General features: G+C 42.0%; 1 protein-coding gene across 3 annotated transcripts in view; it reads right to left on the bottom strand.

The window, feature by feature from the left end:
* Positions 1-24,942, bottom strand: part of ogdha (oxoglutarate (alpha-ketoglutarate) dehydrogenase a (lipoamide)) — a 129,307-nt gene that overhangs the window by 41,349 nt on the left and 63,016 nt on the right. For 2 of the 3 annotated variants that reach the window (XM_034171373.1, XM_034171372.1), the window contains exon 5: positions 6,585-6,700. In XM_034171373.1, the coding sequence (XP_034027264.1) occupies positions 6,585-6,700 (116 nt within the window). Of the gene's footprint in view, positions 1-6,584; positions 6,701-9,870; positions 9,904-24,942 lie in introns of all 3 variants that reach the window. The other variant, XM_034171371.1, reaches the window with a different exon arrangement.

The following is a 24,942-nucleotide window of genomic DNA, read 5'->3' as shown; positions in this document are numbered from 1 at the left end:
GCACTGTTGTTGTGCGTTACCTGTGCTGCTCCACAGCCTGTCTAGTGGATTTTTATTTTATTTTTTACCACTGTTGTCGTGTGTTACCTGTGCTGCTCCGCAGCCTGTCCAGTGGATTTTTATTTTATTATTTTATTTTATTTATTTATTTATTTTTTTTTAGCACTGTTGTCGTGCGTTACCTGTGCTGCTCCACAGCCTGTCCAGTGGATTTTTATTTTATTTTTTAGCACTGTTGTCGTGCGTTACCTGTGCTGCTCCACAGCCTGTCCAGTGGATTTTTATTTTATTTTTTACCACTGTTGTCGTGCGTTACCTGTGCTGCTCCACAGCCTGTCCAGTGGATTTTTATTTAGCGCTGTTGTCGTGCGTTACCTGTGCTGCTCCACAGCCTGTCCAGTGGATTTTTATTTAGCGCTGTTGTCGTGCGTTACCTGTGCTGCTCCACAGCCTGTCTAGTGGATTTTTATTTTGTTTTAGCACTGTTGTCGTGCGTTGCCTGTGCTGCTCCACAGCCTGTCCAGTGGATTTTTATTTTTATTTTATAGCACTGTTGTTGTGCGTTACCTGTGCTGCTCCACAGCCTGTCCAGTGGATTTTTATTTTGTTTTAGCACTGTTGTTGTGCGTTACCTGTGCTGCTCCACAGCCTGTCTAGTGGATTTTTATTTTGTTTTCGCACTGTTGTCGTGCGTTACCTGTGCTGCTCCACAGCCTGTCTAGTGGATTTTTATTTTGTTTTAGCACTGTTGTTGTGCGTTACCTGTGCTGCTCCACAGCCTGTCTAGTGGATTTTTATTTTGTTTTAGCACTGTTGTTGTGCGTTACCTGTGCTGCTCCACAGCCTGTCTAGTGGATTTTTATTTTGTTTTAGCACTGTTGTTGTGCGTTACCTGTGCTGCTCCACAGCCTGTCTAGTGGATTTTTATTTTGTTTTAGCACTGTTGTTGTGCGTTACCTGTGCTGCTCCACAGCCTGTCTAGTGGATTTTTATTTTGTTTTAGCACTGTTGTTGTGCGTTACCTGTGCTGCTCCACAGCCTGTCTAGTGGATTTTTATTTTGTTTTAGCACTGTTGTTGTGCGTTACCTGTGCTGCTCCACAGCCTGTCTAGTGGATTTCTATTTTGTTTTAGCACTGTTGTCGTGCGTTACCTGTGCTGCTCCACAGCCTGTCTAGTGGATTTTTATTTTGTTTTAGCACTGTTGTCGTGCGTTGCCTGTGCTGCTCCACAGCCTGTCCAGTGGATTTTTATTTTTATTTTATTTTATTTTTTAGCACTGTTGTTGTGCGTTACCTGTGCTGCTCCACAGCCTGTCTAGTGTCGGATTCCCTGTTTGGGAATCCGCTAGCTTAGCGTAGCTACTAGCTCTTAGCCGTTTTAGCATGGCGGCTTCTCCTGTCTCTCCCGTACTTTTCTGCTCTGGGTGTGAAATGTTTAGTTATTCCTCGGCCTCTTTTAGCAGTAACGGTACATGTAATAAGTGCAGCTTATTGGTAGCTTTGGAGGCCAGGCTGGGCGAATTGGAGGCTCGGCTCCGCACCGTGGAAAATTCTACAGCTAGCCAGGCCCCTGTAGTCGGTGCGGACCAAGGTAGCTTAGCCGCCGTTAGTTCCCCCCTGGCAGACCCCGTGCAGTCGGGAAGGCAGGCTGACTGGGTGACTGTGAGGAGGAAGCGTAGCCCTAAACAGAAGCCCCGTGTACACCGTCAACCCGTTCACATCTCTAACCGTTTTTCCCCACTCGACGATACACTCGCCGAGGATCAAACTCTGGTTATTGGCGACTCTGTTTTGAGAAATGTGAAGTTAGCGACACCAGCAACCATTGTCAATTGTCTTCCGGGGGCCAGAGCAGGCGACATCGAAGGGCATTTGAAATTGCTGGCTAAGGCTAAGCGTAAATTTGGTAAGATTGTAATTCACGTCGGCAGTAATGACACTCGGTTACGCCAATCGGAGGTCACTAAAATTAACATTGAATCGGTGTGTAACTTTGCAAAAACAATGTCGGACTCTGTTGTTTTCTCTGGGCCCCTCCCCAATCAGACCGGGAGTGACATGTTTAGCCGCATGTTCTCCTTGAATTGCTGGCTGTCTGAGTGGTGTCCAAAAAATGAGGTGGGCTTCATTGATAATTGGCAAAGCTTCTGGGGAAAACCTGGTCTTGTTAGGAGAGACGGCATCCATCCCACTTTAGAGGGAGCAGCTCTCATTTCTAGAAATCTGGCCAATTTTTTGAGATCCTCCAAACTGTGACTGTCTAGCGTTGGGACCAGGAGGCAGAGCTGTGGTCTTATACACCTCTCTGCAGCTTCTCTCCCCCTGCCATCCCCCTATTACCCCATCCCCGTAGAGACGGTGCCTGCTCCCAGACCACCAATAACTAGCAAAAATCTATTTAAGCATAAAAATTCAAAAAGAAAAAATAATATAGCACCTTCAATTGCACCACAGACTAAAACAGTTAAATGTGGTCTATTAAACATTAGGTCTCTTTCTTCTAAGTCCCTGTTGGTAAATGATATAATAATTGATCAACGTATTGATTTATTCTGCCTAACAGAAACTTGGTTACAGCAGGATGAATATGTTAGTTTAAATGAGTCAACACCCCCGAGTCACACTAACTGTCAGAATGCTCGTAGCACGGGCCGGGGCGGAGGATTAGCAGCAATCTTCCATTCCAGCTTATTAATTAATCAAAAACCTAGACAGAGCTTTAATTCATTTGAAAGCTTGTCTCTTAGTCTTGTCCATCCAAATTGGAAGTCCCAAAAACCAGTTTTATTTGTTATTATCTATCGTCCACCTGGTCGTTACTGTGAGTTTCTCTGTGAATTTTCAGACCTTTTGTCTGACTTAGTGCTTAGCTCAGATAAGATAATTATAGTGGGCGATTTTAACATCCACACAGATGCTGAGAATGACAGCCTCAACACTGCATTTAATCTATTATTAGACTCTATCGGCTTTGCTCAAAAAGTAAATGAGTCCACCCACCACTTTAATCATATTTTAGATCTTGTTCTGACTTATGGTATGGAAATAGAAGACTTAACAGTATTCCCTGAAAACTCCCTTTTGTCTGATCATTTTTTAATAACATTTACATTTACCCTGATGGACTACCCTGCAGTGGGGAATAAGTTTCATTACACTAGAAGTCTTTCAGAAAGCACTGTAACTAGGTTTAAGGATATGATTCCTTCTTTATGTTCTCTAATGTCATATACCAACACAGAGCAGAGTAGCTACCTAAACTCTGTAAGGGAGTTAGAGTATCTTGTCAATAGTTTTACATCCTCATTGAAGACAACTTTGGATGCTGTAGCTCCTCTGAAAAAGAGAGCTTTAAATCAGAAGTGTCTGACTCCGTGGTATAACTCACAAACTCGTAGCTTAAAGCAGATAACCCGTAAGTTGGAGAGGAAATGGCGTCTCACTAATTTAGAAGATCTTCACTTAGCCTGGAAAAAGAGTTTGTTGCTCTATAAGAAAGCCCTTCGTGAAGCTAGGACATCTTTCTACTCATCACTAATTGAAGAAAATAAGAACAACCCCAGGTTTCTTTTCAGCACTGTAGCCAGGCTGACAAAGAGTCAGAGCTCTATTGAGCTGAGTATTCCATTAACTTTAACTAGTAATGACTTCATGACTTTCTTTGCTAACAAAATTTTGACTATTAGAGAAAAAATTACTCATAACCATCCCAAAGATGTATCGTTATCTTTGGCTGCTTTCAGTGATGCCGGTATTTGGTTAGACTCTTTCTCTCCGATTGTTCTGTCTGAGTTATTTTCATTAGTTACTTCATCCAAACCATCAACATGCTTATTAGACCCCATTCCTGCCAGGCTGCTCAAGGAAGTCCTACCATTATTTAATGCTTCAATCTTAAATATGATCAATCTATCTTTGTTAGTTGGTTATGTACCACAGGCCTTTAAGGTGGCAGTAATTAAACCATTACTTAAAAAGCCATCACTTGACCCAGCTATCTTAGCTAATTATAGGCCAATCTCCAACCTTCCTTTTCTCTCAAAGATTCTTGAGAGGGTAGTTGTAAAACAGCTAACTGATCACCTGCAGAGGAATGGTCTATTTGAAGAGTTTCAGTCAGGTTTTAGAATTCATCATAGTACAGAAACAGCATTAGTGAAGGTTACAAATGATCTTCTTATGGCTTCGGACAGTGGACTTATCTCTGTGCTTGTTCTGTTGGACCTCAGTGCTGCTTTTGATACTGTTGACCATAAAATTTTATTACAGAGATTAGAGCATGTCATAGGTATTAAAGGCATTGCGTTGCGGTGGTTTGAATCATATTTGTCTAATAGATTACAGTTTGTTCATGTAAATGGGGAATCTTCTTCACAGACTAAAGTTAATTATGGAGTTCCACAAGGTTCTGTGCTAGGACCAATTTTATTCACTTTATACATGCTTCCCTTGGGCAGTATTATTAGACGGTATTGCTTAAATTTTCATTGTTACGCAGATGATACCCAGCTTTATCTATCCATGAAGCCAGAGGATACGCACCAATTAGCTAAACTGCAGGATTGTCTTACAGACATAAAGACATGGATGACCTCTAATTTCCTGCTTTTAAACTCAGATAAAACTGAAGTTATTGTACTTGGCCCCACAAATCTTAGAAGCATGGTGTCTAACCAGATCGTTACTCTGGATGGCATTTCCCTGATCTCTAGTAATACTGTGAGAAATCTTGGAGTTATTTTTGATCAGGATATGTCATTCAAAGCGCATATTAAACAAATATGTAGGACTGCCTTTTTGCATTTACGCAATATCTCTAAAATCAGAAAGGTCTTGTCTCAGAGTGATGCTGAAAAACTAATTCATGCATTTGTTTCCTCTAGGCTGGACTATTGTAATTCATTATTATCAGGTTGTCCTAAAAGTTCCCTAAAAAGCCTTCAGTTGGTTCAGAATGCTGCAGCTAGAGTACTGACGGGGACTAGCAGGAGAGAGCATATCTCACCCGTGTTGGCCTCCCTTCATTGGCTTCCTGTTAATGCTAGAATAGAATTTAAAATTCTTCTTCTTACTTATAAGGTTTTGAATAATCAGGTCCCATCTTATCTTAGGGACCTCGTAGTACCATATTACCCCATTAGAGCGCTTCGCTCTCAGACTGCGGGCTTACTTGTAGTTCCTAGGGTTTGTAAGAGTAGAATGGGAGGCAGAGCCTTCAGCTTTCAGGCTCCTCTCCTGTGGAACCAGCTCCCAATTCAGATCAGGGAGACAGATACCCTCTCTACTTTTAAGATTAGGCTTAAAACTTTCCTTTTCGCTAAGGCTTATAGTTAGGGCTGGATCGGGTGACCCTGGACCATCCCTTGGTTATGTTGCTTTAGACGTAGACTGTGTTTCATAATTATTGTATGGCCTTGCCTTGCAATGTGGAGCGCCTTGGGGCAACTGTTTGTTGTGATTTGGCGCTATACAAGAAAAAAGTTGATTGATTGATTGAAGCACAAAACGTGACTGATGAGGAGAAAATTTCAGAAACGCAACAAAAACCACAAATCAGAAAAAGTTTGGACTGTATGTAAAATGAAGATAAAAATAAAAATGTTGCACTATTCCCAGTTTCTCCACTCACAGAAGCCAAAAGTTCTTCCAGAGTTGTGTAGCCTTATACTACGATAGTGGAATACAAAGAAGGGAAAAAAAAGACAATATATTCGTCAAACGCAATTATTTGTCTGACAATTAATCGTCTCCAGAAATTCCTAATCGTGACAGCCCAATGAACGCGCACATGGAATGTATCCACTACGCTGTTTTGACAGGCTGCCTGAAAACGCAGATGGATTTCTTACACTGGAAAAAGTCAGAATACGTTATTTTCAGGAGACCATGGACTTTCTATCTAATGTGCCAGAACTGTGAGAGAACTTTGTGAGGACCTGACTCAGAGCTGCCATAGGACATTGTTGTCCAGTTGGCAATTATGCACCATTCCATGTGTGACAGCTTCTTTGATAGTGTGGACCTGGACATTATGGTCCGGCTGGCAATCATGTGCCATCACAGTTACATCAATGACAACAATTATACGTGTGCACAAAGCTGGGCCTCTAGCAGACTGTTTTTAACCCTAATCCTATGGAAAATTTGTCATTAATCTGCAGCTCAGTTTTTAACGTTAGCAGCTACATTCCATTCAAGCGCACGCTGGAATGTTTTCCTGAAAGCTACGTAAACACTGCCACTGTTGTTATGAAGGCCATATACTTTGAGAGTGTATCATTGGTTGGTCACTAACCGCCTAAATCTAAGTTGTTATGATTTTGGTGTGACATGCCCTTTAAGATTCATCACTACCGAGATTTTATTGTTGATATTTCATTTCAATTCTTTTTTCCCTCCAGTGTGACGTAAATAAATGAAATCACAGAAACAAACTGGACACTAAAGTCCAAATGTGATGTTTGACCATTTGTGTGTGGATTGGCTAATCCTCATCGCTGCCTCTTATAACGTTGGAACCAATTTCACCTGCTGATAATTGCAGACACCTTAAACTGCTCGAGCGAGTCACGCTGGATTTTACCTCAAGTCGTCTTATGATCTCTTTCAGCGGCAGGGCATTCTCTGAGCCTCCGATGAAGGTGGTGGTGGGCAGGTGAAACTCCTTATCCAGATCCGATTCATTCAGACCATAGAAACCTACACATCCAATGATGCATCACAGCACACGCCGTGAGGAAAGACAATAAAAGAGAGGAAGAAAATTAGCAGCTGAATACTGAGAGCACAAACCAGACAAACCACATGCATGTTAGTAATGAATGAATGAACACAAAGTGGAAGATGTGTAACGACAAATCACTGATCCACAGACGGCTGTCAAACGTGCAGGACGAGTGCAAACAGGACAACAGAGAGAGAGAGAGCGAGAGAGATGGCAGGACGTCAGAGCAGCAATACGCAGGATGAGAGGGTAAAAAAACAAAACAATGTTAATATTCTTTAAAATTTCATCCAATCAGCAGTTCCACACACACAAAAAAATGAACAAATAAAACTTTGCAAAAACAAAAAACTAAAAACTAAAACCAATAAATGAATTAACCCTCACAACTGTGACTTTTTTTTTTTAAACCAGCAGCAACATTTTGATTGGGAGAATAAAAATAATGTATTCAGATGGACAGTGCGATTCCAGGCAGTTATCTGGAGCCACAGCTGGCGGATCAGCCGGCTGTGGCTCCAGATAACTGCTAACAGCTAAATTACCAAAAGGAGGCGTGTCGCTGCAAGCTGAAAATGGCAGAGCTGGAATCGAACTGTGACACGCTCACCCACAGTGACCGTGGACGGCAGCAGAGACGCAGCTTTACCTCCTCAAACACAGTGTCAGGCTCAACAGGTAATTTACTTCAGGCACACAGACTCATTACACACAGAGTAATACATGTGGAGCGTTTTTTTTTATTTGGATGATTACGGCTTACAGCTAATGTAAAACCCAAAATTCAGTAGCTCAGAAAAATTTGAATATGGCATAAGAGCAATAAAAAAAGATTTTTTTTTAAATACAGAAATGGTGGTCTGCTGTAAAGTATGTCCATGTACTGTACAGTATGTGTACTCAGTCAGTACTTGGTCAGAGCTCGTTTTGTGTGAATTACTGTATCAGTGGGGCGTGGAGGAGGTCAGCCTGTGTACCTGCTGAGGTCTTCTGGAAGCCCAGGTTGCTTTTCTTGCGGCCTTCAGCTCATCTGTCTTGTTGGTTGGGTTCATCTTCCTCTTGATGACAGCCCATAGATTCTCTACGGGGTTTAGGTCAGGCCCAAGGACAGTAATGTAATGGTCATTAAACCAGGTATTGGTACTTCTGGCACTGTGGCCAGGTGACAAATCCTGGTGGAAAATGAAATTAGCATGAAGAGGGAAGCATGATGTGCTCCAAAACCTCCTGGTAGACAGCTGTGCTGATGTTGGACTTGATAAAACTCAGAGGATCAACACCAGCAGATGACATGGCACCAAACCATCACTGGCTGTGGAAACTTCACACTGGACCTCAAGCAGCTTAGGTTCTGTGTCTCTCCACTCTTCCTCCAGACTCTGGGACATTGAACTCCAAATGAAATGTAAAATTTACTCTCATTTGAAAAGAGGACTTTGACCACTGAGCAACAGTCCAGTCCTTTTCCTCCTTAGCCCAGGTAAGACCCTTCTGATGTTGTCTCTGGCTCAGGAGTGGCTTAACACAGGGAACGCAACAGTGGTAGTCCATGCCCTGGACACGTCTGTGTGTGGTGGCTCTTGAAGTCCACTCACCCCCTGTGAATCTGCCCCAACAGGCTTTGCTTCAGAATCCTCTCGAGGCTGCAGTTATCTCTGCTGCTTCTGCACCTAAAGTGACACCTTGAGTCTACAACATTTAATTTTTTTTTCACAATATTGAAATGTTCTGGGATACTGAATTTTAGGTTTTCATTAGCTGTAAGGCATAATCATCAAAATAGTAAGTCCCTTCGGCTGCTCCCTTGTTTGCACTCGGGGTCGCCACAGCAAATCCAAGGTGGATCTGCATGTTGAATTGGCACAGGTTTTACGCCGGATGCCCTTCCTGACGCAACTCCACATTACATGGAGAAATGTGGCGGGGGTGGGATTTGAACCCGGAGCCTTCTGAACTGAAACCAAGCACATTAACCACTTGGCCACCACCCCTAATCATCAAAATAAAAAAACAAAAACCAAATACACACTTGAAATATATCACTCTGTGTTTAATGAATCTATAGAATAGACAGGTTTCCCTCTTTGAACTGAATTACTGAGATAAATTAACTCTTCAATAATATTCTTCAGAAACACTTTACAAGAAATAAAATTAACTATCAATCTGTGTGCAGACTGACATCAACAATGTGATCTCCAGATGGGACAGAATTATTTAAAGTACACGTTTTCTGCAATTTTAAAAAAAAAGTCCTTGAACTAAACGTGTGCCACTTCCACACTTAAAAGAACCAAGTTTAAGTTTATAATTGTGTTCATCAAAATCTCGAGTCTGTCGCGTCAGCTTTTGCTTATTCTGCCAAAAATAAACCGTTTGCATGATCCAGATTCTGTAAATAGATGAATTATTATTAACTGTCCATCAGCACAGGAGACACATTTGAGTTTGACCCAGAGCTGTGATGTTTCCACAGAGGTGCAGGACTTGCAGGTACAGTGAAAAAAATTGTTTTGTTCCCCTCTGAATTTCTATTTTTTGACAGCAGAAATGAAGTTTTGTTCTCTACTCTGATGCCACCCACAGTCACATGTTGCCCCTTTTTGGTTTTAATCAGTCAGCAGGAAGATGAAGAGGAGAGGTGACCGGCAGTGAGTCAGGATGAAAATAATCAGCGGTGAGGACAGAAGCGATGAGGAGTGAGCAGGAGTGATGATTAATCAGATTAACCAGTTAATCTGATCAGATGTAACTTCAAACAGATTACAGGACAGTTCAGAGGAAGTTCTGAAACAAAGAGGAAGCAGAGCGCTGCGTTCTCCTTTTTATTATGTTACGATGTCACGGATACCAAAAACACACTAAACCCTTAAACGGCTCAAGAGTCCAGCGTCCTTACAACCTCAACCCAGCAGTCAAACCACCATCTGATTCAGCCAACCAGAGCACCAATTACAAACCAATCAGGAAGTCTCTGAGGACGGCAGGCACATAGTTTCCTTTCCTTGCTTCCTCCTCCACATGAGGGAGGAGGAGGAGGCAAGGACATGAGAAAGGACTCCGGCATGTCCCCAAAAAGCAAGATGCAGCGGAGGCTTCTTAATATGTCCAATCAGAAAGCTCAGAGCTCACAAACATCGTTTACCGGTGTGTCCGTGGGAAACGCTGCATTCCGACTCTGAAAACACAGTCAACAACACTTCAGCGACACATTTTACAAATAGTGCACATCAAAGCCATCCGAGTGTGTCCATACACGAAAATAACTGCTGCCACGTCTTTAATGTCCCAATACCCCCCCCCCCCCCCCCATTTAATGTAATAACGTGATTTTTGTGTGTGTGTGTGTGTGTGTGTGTGTGTGTGTGTGTGGTGGCAGGCAAACCAATCATTGTCCTTATTAGCTTACAATCCAAAATGCGTCTGTTCCCATTAGCCAACATGTTGCGTTCCATCGACACCTGCAGCGGCGACCGATTCACGGACGTGCCAGCAGGAACAACAAAACCAAAGAGAGTTTGTCTGTAATGACGTTGACAAGCAGCTCAATGGAGTCAGACGCACCCAACGGCCACTTTTTTAGAGACACCTGTTGAACTCCACATTGTTATAGAAAAATCTAAAGCAGAAAACCACAGTGTTCAAACTCGGGTAATAAAGAGGATCCACTGAAGTTCAAAGGAAGCCTCAGAATGTGAAAGATACGGGTGTGACTGTTGGTGCCAGATGGACAAACCGCTGATTGACTGGGGTTCTCACACACAACCACCGCTGATTGACTGGGGTTCTCACACACAACCACCTCTGGGGTCAACAGAGAATGCCCCCCCCCCCCCCAAATAAAAAATCAAGAACCATGCAGTGAGCAGGGGTTCTCAGGGTGATGACGGCCGGCTGATAAAGATCAAAGAGGAGCCACCAGACAGGTTCAAGTCCATCGTTACAACCAAGACGGGCAGAAGACGACAACACGTGGACCAGTGGAAGGTAACACTGGGATCATCCTGTCTCGGATCAATAGCGGAGCTGCCAGGTCACCCCCCCAACCCCACCCCCCCGAGGCCACTGTGAGTGATATTTACAGCCAGTACGCATGTGGTATTTTGTACAATGGAGGCAGCTTGGACGCTAAGTACAACGGCCAAGTACAACAGTTGCTGGTGAGTTTTTCCTCGGGGATTTGCCGCTCTGTGCCGACACATTCTATTACATGTGCCATCTGGCAAACAGTAGCCAAAATTTCATGTCTTTTGAAGAAAATCCTTCTCTCTCATTGTATCAGATAAAACAAATATTAATAAATAAAAAAAATCTGCCCTCCCCTCATGACTTTTTCTGATGTCAAGGACAATAAACTAATGTTTTGTTTTTAATGTGGCCCAAAGATGATCGACATGAGGCAAGCTAACTCAACAACTATGGAGCAGAATTCAGTCAAAGTGAGACTGGTAGCATTTGTAGTGAAGAACATGGATGAGTCAGTCGGCTCTCGTTTGGATTTAATCGACGAGGCTCGAGGTGAAAACATCTCTCTCATTGGTCCAGGGCTCTGTCTTCTCTCTCTAACCAGGTGATCCACGCAGAGAAGCGCAGGGGGGGGCGAGTGCAGGATCGCCACTACAGAGGACGGATGCTGCAAGTTCAGTACCAATTTAGCCGCCATGTAAAAGACAATGGAGCTGCTACGACTGAAAGCTGATGCCCAAGAGCACTGCGGCAGACGTAAAAACCTGAAGATTGATCATCTCCCAGAGAAATCTGAGGATGGTATCTCCAGACATCATTACCAAAACTAGTTGGACTTCCCACTGACTCCCCTCTGCTGGAGGCTGAACGCACTCACCGATCACCAACCTCCAACCCAACCCCAAATAAACCTCCGAGGAGCATCCTGGTGCGGTTTTTACGATATTCAGAAAGAGGCTGTACTCAGAGCCGCCACAAAGAAACGAGGCATCCACCATGAGGGCTCACAGCTGCGGTTCCACCCTGATTTGTCTGCCGAGGTTCTGTGGAAGTGATGGGAGTTCAACACCGTAAGTAAACTGATGGCTTGTCGCAACATGTACCGTGGATTTGCCGACCCGGCTCACTTGTGTTGTCTTCACGATGGTCGAATTCACCTTTTTGACACCTCTGAGTCAGCTGCCGCTTTTGTGGAGTCTATTGACTAAAGGAACAATTATGTGTTTCCAAAGGAGAAAGAGATTTAACTTGTGCGGAGCACCAACACTCATCATATTAAACTGCTCTTTTACTCAAAGACACTGAAATAATGTCAGCATTCCTCAGGACAGTGCACTCCCCTTGTCAGGTGTCAGAAAAGGCTCTCAATTATGTGGGTGTTTTCCTCACCCCTAATTTGACAGATTTATTTAGTACTAATTAGTCCCCTTTAATTCAGAAAAATCAATCAGCATTTATTTATAAAGTGCTTTACAGCACTGACTAGTGTCCAAAGTGCTTAACATTAAAAACACAAATTCACAAAAATAAAACACAGAATAAAATTTTAAAACAGCACATAAAAAACAGAACATGTCACCTCCCCACTAAGTGTTAAAAGCCACTTTAAATAATAAGTCTTTAACTTAGATTTAAAAAGTGCTAGGTCAGGAATAGTACGTAACTCAAGAGGTAGCTCGTTCCACAGTCTGGGTTCAGCTACCGCGAAAGCATGATCACCCCAGTGTTTATATCTTGACCTCGGAACACCTAAGTAAAGCTGGCCAGACACCCTTAATGTCCTACTGTAAGTGTGCAAAGTTAAAATTTCACACAAGTAGGGAGGTGCAAGGCCATAAATAGCTTTAAAAACAAACAAAATTTTAAAATCTATTTGACAGGGTTTTCTATATATCAGCAATATGATTATCAAATATTAATGTCTTTACTTGACAGACTGTCTTTGATCTTGTCTTTGATTCTGTTCTCTATTTTCATATATACATACGTATATGCATGTGTGAGAGTTCATGTACCATTACTCTTAATTAATCACTTATTGGTAAAGCAATCATATACACTGAACTGTTCAAATAATCATTACAGCTGCTTACAAGGGAAAGTGAACAGATGATCTTTGGCTTAGTGAATGTGCAGACTAAAATCAACTGAAAGCCAGTGGAGTGAGTACAGGACGGGCGTAATATGCTCACGTCTAAAAGTGTTTGTTAAAAGACGAGCAGCAGCATTCTGCACCAACTGGAGACTCGCAAGAGACGACTGATTAATGCCCGAATAAAGTGCACTACAATAATCAAGCCTGGAGCTGATGAAAGCATGAATGGCCGTCTGAAGATCACGTCTACTGAGAAAGTGCTTTATTTTAGCCAAAATGTGACGTTGGAAAAACTAGCTTTGACAACAGAGTTTATCTGTTGATCGAACCTCAAACAGCTGTCAAATATCACAAACAAATTTGTGACAGCTGGTTTTACATCATTAGCCAAAGCACCAAAGTTTGATGTTACCACATTTGGTATGCCGGAGCGCTCAAGCATAAAATCTAAAATAAAATGAGCTAAAGAAGTGGTCATTCCTGCCTACTTCCTTCCTGGGGAGGATTAGTGCAATAAAAATATATCCTCCCTTGACTAAATTATTTATTTCAAAACCATCCCCTTTTAAATGTTTGAATGTCTATATCTGTCACTGCATTTGGAATAATAAATGTCAGAGGGTAAAGGTTACAAAAATCATTAAATAAAATGGAACTGGGGGGGTCCCTGCCTAATTTCCAACTCGATTATTGGTCTGTTCAACTTAAAATGATGACTGACTGGTTCATGAAAAGACAGGACTCACTATGGACTGAGCTAGAATTTTGAGCATGTCACCCTCTTAAACTGGATTTTCTTCCTTTTATTTACAATCCAGACACATTAAAACTTAATTTTGTTTTCTACAATACATTATTGGTTTGGAAGGATGTGAGAAAATATGTGAACATCCCCCCCAGTTATTTCTGTTCAATCCCCCCGTGCACTGAACCCTGATTTTCCTGTTCCAGTTTGGAGTATTGGTTTGTTAAAATGGATGTCTAAAGGTGTCCCAGAGTCCACCAGCCTGCTCACCTCTGACTCTTTAAAGTCTTTTGAGCAAATTAGGACAGAGTTTAGCATTCCTTCTCAAGACTTCTATAAATACCTCCAAATTGATCATTTTCTTGAATACCTTCTGCGAGGGAACAACTTTCATCTGAGTCTTTCAGATTGAGAAAATACCCTGATCTCCACTGAATCGCTGATGCTTCTGTCTACGACTCTTGGAAGCCACTGTGGGAGTGTGATCTGGGGGTAACATTTAGTTCTCCTGACTGGACCAAGATTTATGAGGGAGTGTTTCCAAAATGTATTTCAATTTCCATACAAGAGCAAAATTTCATTTTTTTCCACAGGACTTACTCCCCCCGTCCACCTCCAGAGGATGTTCCCAAACGGCTCCTACCTTTGTTATAAAGCAGACATGGGGTCAAATACTTTGCATTGTATTTAAACACAAATAGTTTAGATTTTCGAATTCCAAATACAAATACTTTGTACTTTTTCAAATACAAATACTTTATATTTTGAGTATTTCAAATACAAATACTTTTAAAATTCTGGAGACTCTGGGCTACTCTGCACACTTTACTACAGAAACTGATTCTAGCATCATAATAAGAACTCTGTCTCACTGAGCATATACATTTAGTCATGTCCCTTGTGATGTGAAGCAAGGCGGGGGTGTTGCTCTTATTTATAAATCGTTAGCTTATTAGGTGTTGGGGGTCACAAATATAACTCATTTGAAGATCTGATTCTTCACTCTGCCCACGATGCTACGTATTGCCAAGGTCAGAAGAATAAAAATCAGCCGTATTACTTAGTCACTGTATATAGGCCCCTGGGCCCATATTCTGAATTCTTAGATGAATTTGGTGCATTCATCTCTAACTTGTCAACTAGTGCAGATAACATTCTGATTATTGGTGACTTCAACATTCATATAAATAAACCTTGTGATCCCCTCTGCAAATCATTTGTGGAAAATTGCGGATGCATTAGGATTTCAGCAATGCATTCAGGACTTGACGCACATTAGTAGAAATACCCTGGATTTGGTTCTCAAACGTGGTATTGCTGTCACGAATATTGACAACATGCCTCTTGCATCAGTGGTCTCTGATCACTCACTTATTAAGTATACAATTTTGCTGCTGTGTTTAGTGGAACAACAACCTTTTTTTATCACTGTGGTGACGCATCAACTCCTCAACTACGACTGAATTTGAAGCTAGACTGCCTGATGTTTTAGCTTCACGTTTGGAAAACAATCAGTAGACAGTCTTGTGGATAGTTTAAACTCAGTGCTCAAAACAACACTTGACATGATTGCGCCACCTTTATTAAAACCACGCCCACAAAACAGTCACCTTGGTTCAATGATTACTTGTGTGACCTCAAGCATAAGACAAGAGGTCGAGAACGGAAATGGCATATTCCACCTTGCATGGCATGATGTTATTGTGTCGCGTGATGTTATCTTAGATTATAAGCATGCATTACTGGCTACAAAGTGGACCTATTACTCTGATTTGATAAACAAAAAGAAGCATAACTCAAAGTTCTTGTTCGACACGGTGGCAACACTTATTCATGGACAACCACCTGTAGTTCGCTCTCCTTTTACAGCACAAGATTTCCTGGATTACTTTGAGAAGAAAATAGAAGACATTAGGTTAAACATATCCCAGGATGACTTAACCCAGCCACTACACCCTGCTATTGAAGTGGGCGCCATTACTGAGGCATTACCTAGATTTACAGAATTTGATAGTATCTCACTAGGCATGCTGACGAAACTCGTAATGTCAATCAATCAATCAATCAACTTTTTTCTTGTATAGCGCCAAATCACAACAAACAGTTGCCCCAAGGCGCTCCACATTGCAAGGCAAGGCCATACAATAATTATGAAACACAGTCTACGTCTAAAGCAACATAACCAAGGGATGGTCCAGGGTCACCCGATCCAGCCCTAACTATAAGCCTTAGCGAAAAGGAAAGTTTTAAGCCTAATCTTAAAAGTAGAGAGGGTATCTGTCTCCCTGATCTGAATTGGGAGCTGGTTCCACAGGAGAGGAGCCTGAAAGCTGAAGGCTCTGCCTCCCATTCTACTCTTACAAACCCTAGGAACTACAAGTAAGCCCGCAGTCTGAGAGCGAAGCGCTCTAATGGGGTAATATGGTACTACGAGGTCCCTAAGATAAGATGGGACCTGATTATTCAAAACCTTATAAGTAAGAAGAAGAATTTTAAATTCTATTCTAGCATTAACAGGAAGCCAATGAAGGGAGGCCAACACGGGTGAGATATGCTCTCTCCTGCTAGTCCCCGTCAGTACTCTAGCTGCAGCATTCTGAACCAACTGAAGGCTTTTTAGGGAACTTTTAGGACAACCTGATAATAATGAATTACAATAGTCCAGCCTAGAGGAAATAAATGCATGAATTAGTTTTTCAGCATCACTCTGAGACAAGACCTTTCTGATTTTAGAGATATTGCGTAAATGCAAAAAGGCAGTCCTACATATTTGTTTAATATGCGCTTTGAATGACATATCCTGATCAAAAATAACTCCAAGATTTCTCACAGTATTACTAGAGATCAGGGAAATGCCATCCAGAGTAACGATCTGGTTAGACACCATGCTTCTAAGATTTGTGGGGCCAAGTACAATAACTTCAGTTTTATCTGAGTTTAAAAGCAGGAAATTAGAGGTCATCCATGTCTTTATGTCTGTAAGACAATCCTGCAGTTTAGCTAATTGGTGCGTATCCTCTGGCTTCATGGATAGATAAAGCTGGGTATCATCTGCGTAACAATGAAAATTTAAGCAATACCGTCTAATAATACTGCCCAAGGGAAGCATGTATAAAGTGAATAAAATTGGTCCTAGCACAGAACCTTGTGGAACTCCATAATTAACTTTAGTCTGTGAAGAAGATTCCCCATTTACATGAACAAACTGTAATCTATTAGACAAATATGATTCAAACCACCGCAGCGCAATGCCTTTAATACCTATGACATGCTCTAATCTCTGTAATAAAATTTTATGGTCAACAGTATCAAAAGCAGCACTGAGGTCCAACAGAACAAGCACAGAGATAAGTCCACTGTCCGAAGCCATAAGAAGATCATTTGTAACCTTCACTAATGCTGTTTCTGTACTATGATGAATTCTAAAACCTGACTGAAACTCTTCAAATAGACCATTCCTCTGCAGGTGATCAGTTAGCTGTTTTACAACTACCCTCTCAAGAATCTTTGAGAGAAAAGGAAGGTTGGAGATTGGCCTATAATTAGCTAAGATAGCTGGGTCAAGTGATGGCTTTTTAAGTAATGGTGTAATTACTGCCACCTTAAAGGCCTGTGGTACATAACCAACTAACAAAGATAGATTGATCATATTTAAGATTGAAGCATTAAATAATGGTAGGACTTCCTTGAGCAGCCTGGCAGGAATGGGGTCTAATAAGCATGTTGATGGTTTGGATGAAGTAACTAATGAAAATAACTCAGACAGAACAATCGGAGAGAAAGAGTCTAACCAAATACCGGCATCACTGAAAGCAGCCAAAGATAACGATACATCTTTGGGATGGTTATGAGTAATTTTTTCTCTAATAGTCAAAATTTTGTTAGCAAAGAAAGTCATGAAGTCATTACTAGTTAAAGTTAATGGAATACTCAGCTCAATAGAGCTCTGACTCTTTGTCAGCCTGGCTACAGTGCTGAAAAGAAACCTGGGGTTGTTCTTATTTTCTTCAATTAGTGATGAGTAGAAAGATGTCCTAGCTTCACGAAGGGCTTTCTTATAGAGCAACAAACTCTTTTTCCAGGCTAAGTGAAGATCTTCTAAATTAGTGAGACGCCATTTCCTCTCCAACTTACGGGTTATCTGCTTTAAGCTACGAGTTTGTGAGTTATACCACGGAGTCAGACACTTCTGATTTAAAGCTCTCTTTTTCAGAGGAGCTACAGCATCCAAAGTTGTCTTCAATGAGGATGTAAAACTATTGACAAGATACTCTAACTCCCTTACAGAGTTTAGGTAGCTACTCTGCTCTGTGTTGGTATATGACATTAGAGAACATAAAGAAGGAATCATATCCTTAAACCTAGTTACAGCGCTTTCTGAAAGACTTCTAGTGTAATGAAACTTATTCCCCACTGCAGGGTAGTCCATCAGGGTAAATGTAAATGTTATTAAAAATGATCAGACAAATGGGAGTTTTCAGGGAATACTGTTAAGTCTTCTATTTCCATACCATAAGTCAGAACAAGATCTAAAATATGATTAAAGTGGTGGGTGGACTCATTTACTTTTTGAGCAAAGCCGATAGAGTCTAATAATAGATTAAATGCAGTGTTGAGGCTGTCATTCTCAGCATCTGTGTGGATGTTAAAATCGCCCACTATAATTATCTTATCTGAGCTAAGCACCAAGTCAGACAAAAGGTCTGAAAATTCACAGAGAAACTCACAGTAACGACCAGGTGGACGATAGATAATAACAAATAAAACTGGTTTTTGGGACTTCCAATTTGGATGGACAAGACTAAGAGACAAGCTTTCAAATGAATTAAAGCTCTGTCTAGGTTTTTGATTAATTAATAAGCTGGAATGGAAGATTGCTGCTAATCCTCCGCCCCGGCCCGTGCTACGAGCATTCTGACAGTTAGTGTGACTCGGGGGTGTTGACTCATTTAAACTAACATATTCATCCTGCTGTAACCAAGTTTCTGTTAGGCAGAATAAATCAATACGTTGATCAATTATTATATCATTTACCAACAGGGACTTAGAAGAAAGAGACCTAATGTTTAATAGACCACATTTAACTGTTTTAGTCTGTGGTGCAATTGAAGGTGCTATATTATTTTTTCTTTTTGAATTTTTATGCTTAAATAGATTTTTGCTAGTTATTGGTGGTCTGGGAGCAGGCACCGTCTCTACGGGGATGGGGTAATAGGGGGATGGCAGGGGGAGAGAAGCTGCAGAGAGGTGTATAAGACCACAGCTCTGCCTCCTGGTCCCAACGCTAGACAGTCACAGTTTGGAGGATCCCAAAAAATTGGCCAGATTTCTAGAAATGAGAGCTGCTCCCTCTAAAGTGGGATGGATGCCGTCTCTCCTAACAAGACCAGGTTTTCCCCAGAAGCTTTGCCAATTATCAATGAAGCCCACCTCATTTTTTGGACACCACTCAGACAGCCAGCAATTCAAGGAGAACATGCGGCTAAACATGTCACTCCTGGTCTGATTGGGGAGGGGCCCAGAGAAAACAACAGAGTCCGACATTGTTTTTGCAAAGTTACACACCGATTCAATGTTAATTTTAGTGACCTCCGATTGACGTAACCGAGTGTCATTACTGCCGACGTGAATTACAATCTTACCAAATTTACGCTTAGCCTTAGCCAGCAATTTCAAATGTCCTTCGATGTCGCCTGCTCTGGCCCCCGGAAGACAATTGACAATGGTTGCTGGTGTCGCTAACTTCACATTTCTCAAAACAGAGTCGCCAATAACCAGAGTTTGATCCTCGGCGAGTGTATCGTCGAGTGGGGAAAAACGGTTAGAGATGTGAACGGGTTGACGGTGTACACGGGGCTTCTGTTTAGGGCTACGCTTCCTCCTCACAGTCACCCAGTCAGCCTGCCTTCCCGACTGCACGGGGTCTGCCAGGGGGGAACTAACGGCGGCTAAGCTACCTTGGTCCGCACCGACTACAGGGGCCTGGCTAGCTGTAGAATTTTCCACGGTGCGGAGCCGAGCCGCTTAGATCTTAGATCCTATACCAACAAAACTGTTTAAGGACCTGTGGCCCACTCTTGGGCCAACTGTGCTGGAAATTAATCTTTCTTTAACCTCTTAAACCCTAGAGTCCCCAAATTTGGGGACTTGCCCTGTTTTGGAACATTTGAACACTCATAACTAACCAATGCTGACACCATCATACACTTATTACACATCAAAATGTCAAGCGAAGTCTCCTCTACAAAAGTATCCACTTCAATCACATATCAACTAACCACAGCTGAAATGACAAGCAAATAAAGAAATCGGAATTCATTTTTTTGGAAAAAAAAACCTAATTTACTCCTACCAAGTATTATTTACGTTAAATTTTTGTGCATCCACAACATCCCCTAGGACCTGTCTTTTAGCTGATCCAAACTTTTGCATTTTTGGCCTTGTACAAGCTGAGAAATAAATCAATGTATGGGTATGTGATTTTGGTGCTATAGGCTCTAGGGCTTAAGGGGTTAACTTCTGGATCTGTTCCTAAATGTTTCAAATCTGCAGTGATTAAACCATTACTTAAGAAATCTAATCTTCAGCGTAGTGTATTGAGAAGAGAGAAATAAATAAATAAAAAACTAGCGGCCGATATCAAATCTATCATTTTGTTCAAAAATTCTGGAAAAAGTGGTTTCACAGCAGCTCATGGACTACCTTACTGAGAATCTCTTTCAGCCACTTCAGTCTGCTCTCACAAAAGTGGTGAATGATCTTCAGTCGTTCTTACTGTGTTTTGTACAGTAACACTACCTCTAACCTTAGTGACATGAAATTTGGGATTCCACAGGGTCCGTCTTAGGCCCCCTACTTTTCTCCCTTTATATAGCACCCCTTGGGCACATATTGCGATGTTTTGGGATTACCTTTCAGTTCTATGCTGATGATACTCAGTTATACATGCCAAAAACTGCTGGTAATCTCACTCACATAAAATCCTTAGAAGATTGCCTTGCAGCAGTGAGAAGCTGGATGTCTAGAAACTTCCTATTTTTAAACTCTGATAAGACTGAAATGATGGTCCTTGGTCCAGTGAGACATCGGCATCAATTTGAACAGTTAACGCTCAGCCTAGGCTCATTTGTCATACATCATATGGACAAAGTGAGGAACCTTGGGGTAATTTTTGATCCTACATTGTCCTTTGACCTCCATATTAGAGATATTACTAGGATTGCTTTCTTCCACCTGCGAAATATAGTGAAGATTCGTCCCATCCTGTCTATAGCTGATGCTGAGACCCTGATTCATGCGTTTATCTCTTCTAGATTGGACTACTGCAATGTTCTATTTTCTGGTTTACCACAGTCCAGCATTAGGGCTCTCCAATTGGTTCAAAATGCTGCTGCCAGACTTTTGACACGAAGCACAAAGTTTGACCACATTACACCCATTTTGGTGTCTCTTCACTGGCTTCCTGTCCCAGTGAGATCAGATTTTAAGGTTCTGCTACTAAACTGAATACCTGAAAATACCTGAAATCCTGGGTGAATAAAAAGTCTGCAGGTCACAGAGCTTTCTCTTATCGTGCCCCTGTTCTGTGGAATGATCTCCCTGCATCAATAAGACAGATTTTGTAGACTTCCAAGTCCAGAATTAAGATGCACTTATTTTCTCTTTCGTATGTCTAGCATACTGACATAGTATGTTACTATGCTTTTTACTCTTAAATTAATTTTATTAGTAAACAGAGCGTGCTGTGGTCTCAACTTTAAAGTCTGGGTCTGTTAGTGAAGCTTAGGGCTAGTGGCCGGCGATCACCTTAGCATTTTTTCTGTTTTTCTTGTTGTTTAATGCTGACAAATTATACTTTATTTCTTGTCTTTCTGATGCCCGATTCTTTTTTCTCTGTGTTTGAGGTGCGGCTCCTTCCAGAGATGGGTGTGGTGTCTGTTTCTGAAACCCTCCTGTCCTGTGCACCGGCAACATTTCCTGTATATTTGTTTTGTTGTCTGTAGCATGTCCCAAGCAGAGGGTCACCCCTTTGAGTCTGGTCTGCTTGAGGCTTCTTCCTCAAATCATCAGAGGGAGTTGTTTTTCTTACCACTGTTGCTCTGGGGGTTGGTAAGGTTAGACCTTAAGCCCCTTTCACATTGGATTATTCGTAGAGCTGCTCATTGTGGTGTATTGTCTATGCTGAGTTGAGCAGTTCTACACCCACTTTTAGCAGCTCTACGTCGAGTTTTTTTCGCTACGCAGCAGTATGTTGAGGGCTAAGGGCGTAGGACGGAAGAAATTAAACATGTTTAATTTTCTTCGGCGTAGAGCGCTGGACACAGTTTGAAGCAGGTCTGTGCAACACGGCACTCCTGTACACAACCAAAAACTGAGTGCATGAATCCAGAGTGAATCAGCTGAGAACATGATCACACAGCCCACAGCACCTGTGTGTGATCAGAACAGGGAATCGAACCTCAACTCAGAAATCCAGAAACACAACAGAAACAGTAGGTCGGTCGCTTACTCTCTCTCTCGCGTGCGTGCTCTCCCTCACTCTCACTCTGTGTCTCTCTCTCTCTCTCTCTCTCTGTGTGTCTGATCAAACCTGTGACTTTAAAATAAAAGCGCACATGCTGCATGTCGGTGCGCTCATCAGACGAGCGCACTTCCACAGAGGCAGAACATAGCACTGAACAGGTTTAATAGTAGCATGGTACACGCGACTGTGTGAGCGAACACACACAGCTGCAAGTATGAAACAAACACTGAAAAAGGTTGAGTATGCACACATTTCAGGCGTATTTAAATAACACTGCAATACGCAGCTCTATGAATGCGCCAATATGAAAGGGGCTTTAATTGTGTGAAGCACCTAGAGGTATCTTTGTTGTGATTTAGCGCTATATTACTGGTGTTCTGGCCTCTACTGGTGGTTGGCTCTCACTGCGGTATTGTATCACTTCCTGTTCCGGAGCACAGCGGTGTTTTTTCTGTATCTGTTAGCTGTTTAATCTGCGCAGTTAGATTGATCTAGTTATCTAGATTACGATTTGTTTCCCAGTGTAATCTTTACGTGCCTTAACTAAAGCACTCCTTCTGCTGAATCACCTCTAAATTATTTACACATTATTCACTTTGCGTGTTTTTAGGAATCCGCTAGCTTAGCGTAGCTACTAGCTCTTAGCCGATTTAGCATGGCGGCTTCTCCTGTCTCTCCCACACTTTTCTGCTCTGGGTGTGAAATGTTTAGTTATTCCTCGGCCTCCTTTAGCAGTAATGGTACTTGTAATAAGTGTAGCTTATTCGTAGCTTTGGAGGCCAGGCTGGGCGAATTGGAGACTCGGCTCCGCACCGTGGAAAATTCTACAGCTAGCAAGGCCCCTGTAGTCGGTGCGGACCAAGGTAGCTTAGCCGCCGTTAGTTACCCCCTGGCAGATCCCGAGCAGCCGGGAAAGCAGGCTGACTGGGTGACTGTGAGGAGGAAGCGTAGCCCTAAACAGAAGCCCCGTGTACACCGCCAACCCGTTCACATCTCTAACCGTTTTTTCCCACTCGACGACACACCCGCCGAGGATCAAACTCTGGTTATTGGCGACTCTGTTTTGAGAAATGTGAAGTTAGCGACACCAGCAACCATAGTCAATTGTCTTCCGGGGGCCAGAGCAGGCGACACTGAAGGAAATTTGAAACTGCTGGCTAAGGCTAAGCGTAAATTTGGTAAGATTGTAATTCACGTCGGCAGTAATGACACCCGGTTACGCCAATCGGAGGTCACTAAAATTAACATTAAATCGGTGTGTAACTTTGCAAAAACAATGTCGGACTCTGTAGTTTTCTCTGGGCCCCTCCCCTATCGGACCGGGAGTGACATGTTTAGCCGCATGTTCTCCTTGAATTGCTGGCTGTCTGAGTGGTGTCCAAAAAATGAGGTGGGCTTCATAGATAATTGGCAAAGCTTCTGGGGAAAACCTGGTCTTGTTAGGAGAGACGGCATCCATCCCACTTTGGATGGAGCAGCTCTCATTTCTAGAAATCTGGCCAATTTTCTTAAATCCTCCAAACCGTGACTATCCAGGGTTGGGACCAGGAAGCAGAGTTGTAGTCTTACACACCTCTCTGCAGCTTCTCTCCCCCTGCCATCCCCTCATTACCCCATCCCCGTAGAGACGGTGCCTGCTCCCAGACTACCAATAACCAGCAAAAATCTATTTAAGCATAAAATTCAAAAAGAAAAAATAATATAGCACCTTCAACTGCACCACAGACTAAAACAGTTAAATGTGGTCTATTAAACATTAGGTCTCTCTCTTCTAAGTCCCTCTTGGTAAATGATATAATAATTGATCAACATATTGATTTATTCTGCCTAACAGAAACCTGGTTACAGCAGGATGAATATGTTAGTTTAAATGAGTCAACACCCCCGAGTCACACTAACTGTCAGAATGCTCGTAGCACGGGCCGGGGCGGAGGATTAGCAGCAATCTTCCATTCCAGCTTATTAATTAATCCAAAACCCAGACAGAGCTTTAATTCATTTGAAAGCTTGTCTCTTAGTCTTGTCCATCCAAATTGGAAGTCCCAAAAACCAGTTTTATTTGTTATTATCTATCGTCCACCTGGTCGTTACTGTGAGTTTCTCTGTGAATTTTCAGACCTTTTGTCTGACTTAGTGCTTAGCTCAGATAAGATAATTATAGTGGGCGATTTTAACATCCACACAGATGCTGAGAATGACAGCCTCAACACTGCATTTAATCTATTATTAGACTCTATTGGCTTTGCTCAAAAAGTAAATGAGTCCACCCACCACTTTAATCATATCTTAGATCTTGTTCTGACTTATGGTATGGAAATAGAAGACTTAACAGTATTCCCTGAAAACTCCCTTCTGTCTGATCATTTCTTAATAACATTTACATTTACTCTGATGGACTACCCAGCAGTGGGGAATAAGTTTCATTACACTAGAAGTCTTTCAGAAAGCGCTGTAACTAGGTTTAAGGATATGATTCCTTCTTTATGTTCTCTAATGCCATATACCAACACAGTGCAGAGTAGCTACCTAAACTCTGTAAGGGAGATAGAGTATCTCGTCAATAGTTTTACATCCTCATTGAAGACAACTTTGGATGCTGTAGCTCCTCTGAAAAAGAGAGCTTTAAATCAGAAGTGTCTGACTCCGTGGTATAACTCACAAACTCGTAGCTTAAAGCAGATAACCCGTAAGTTGGAGAGGAAATGGCGTCTCACTAATTTAGAAGATCTTCACTTAGCCTGGAAAAAGAGTCTGTTGCTCTATAAAAAAGCCCTCCGTAAAGCTAGGACATCTTTCTACTCATCACTAATTGAAGAAAATAAGAACAACCCCAGGTTTCTTTTCAGCACTGTAGCCAGGCTGACAAAGAGTCAGAGCTCTATTGAGC

Source organism: Thalassophryne amazonica, chromosome 5 (genome assembly GCF_902500255.1).
Source record: "Thalassophryne amazonica chromosome 5, fThaAma1.1, whole genome shotgun sequence".
Taxonomy (NCBI): Eukaryota; Metazoa; Chordata; class Actinopteri; order Batrachoidiformes; family Batrachoididae; genus Thalassophryne; species Thalassophryne amazonica.
Note: the sequence above shows the minus strand (reverse complement) of the source record. Positions and strands in the feature narration are given on the sequence as shown.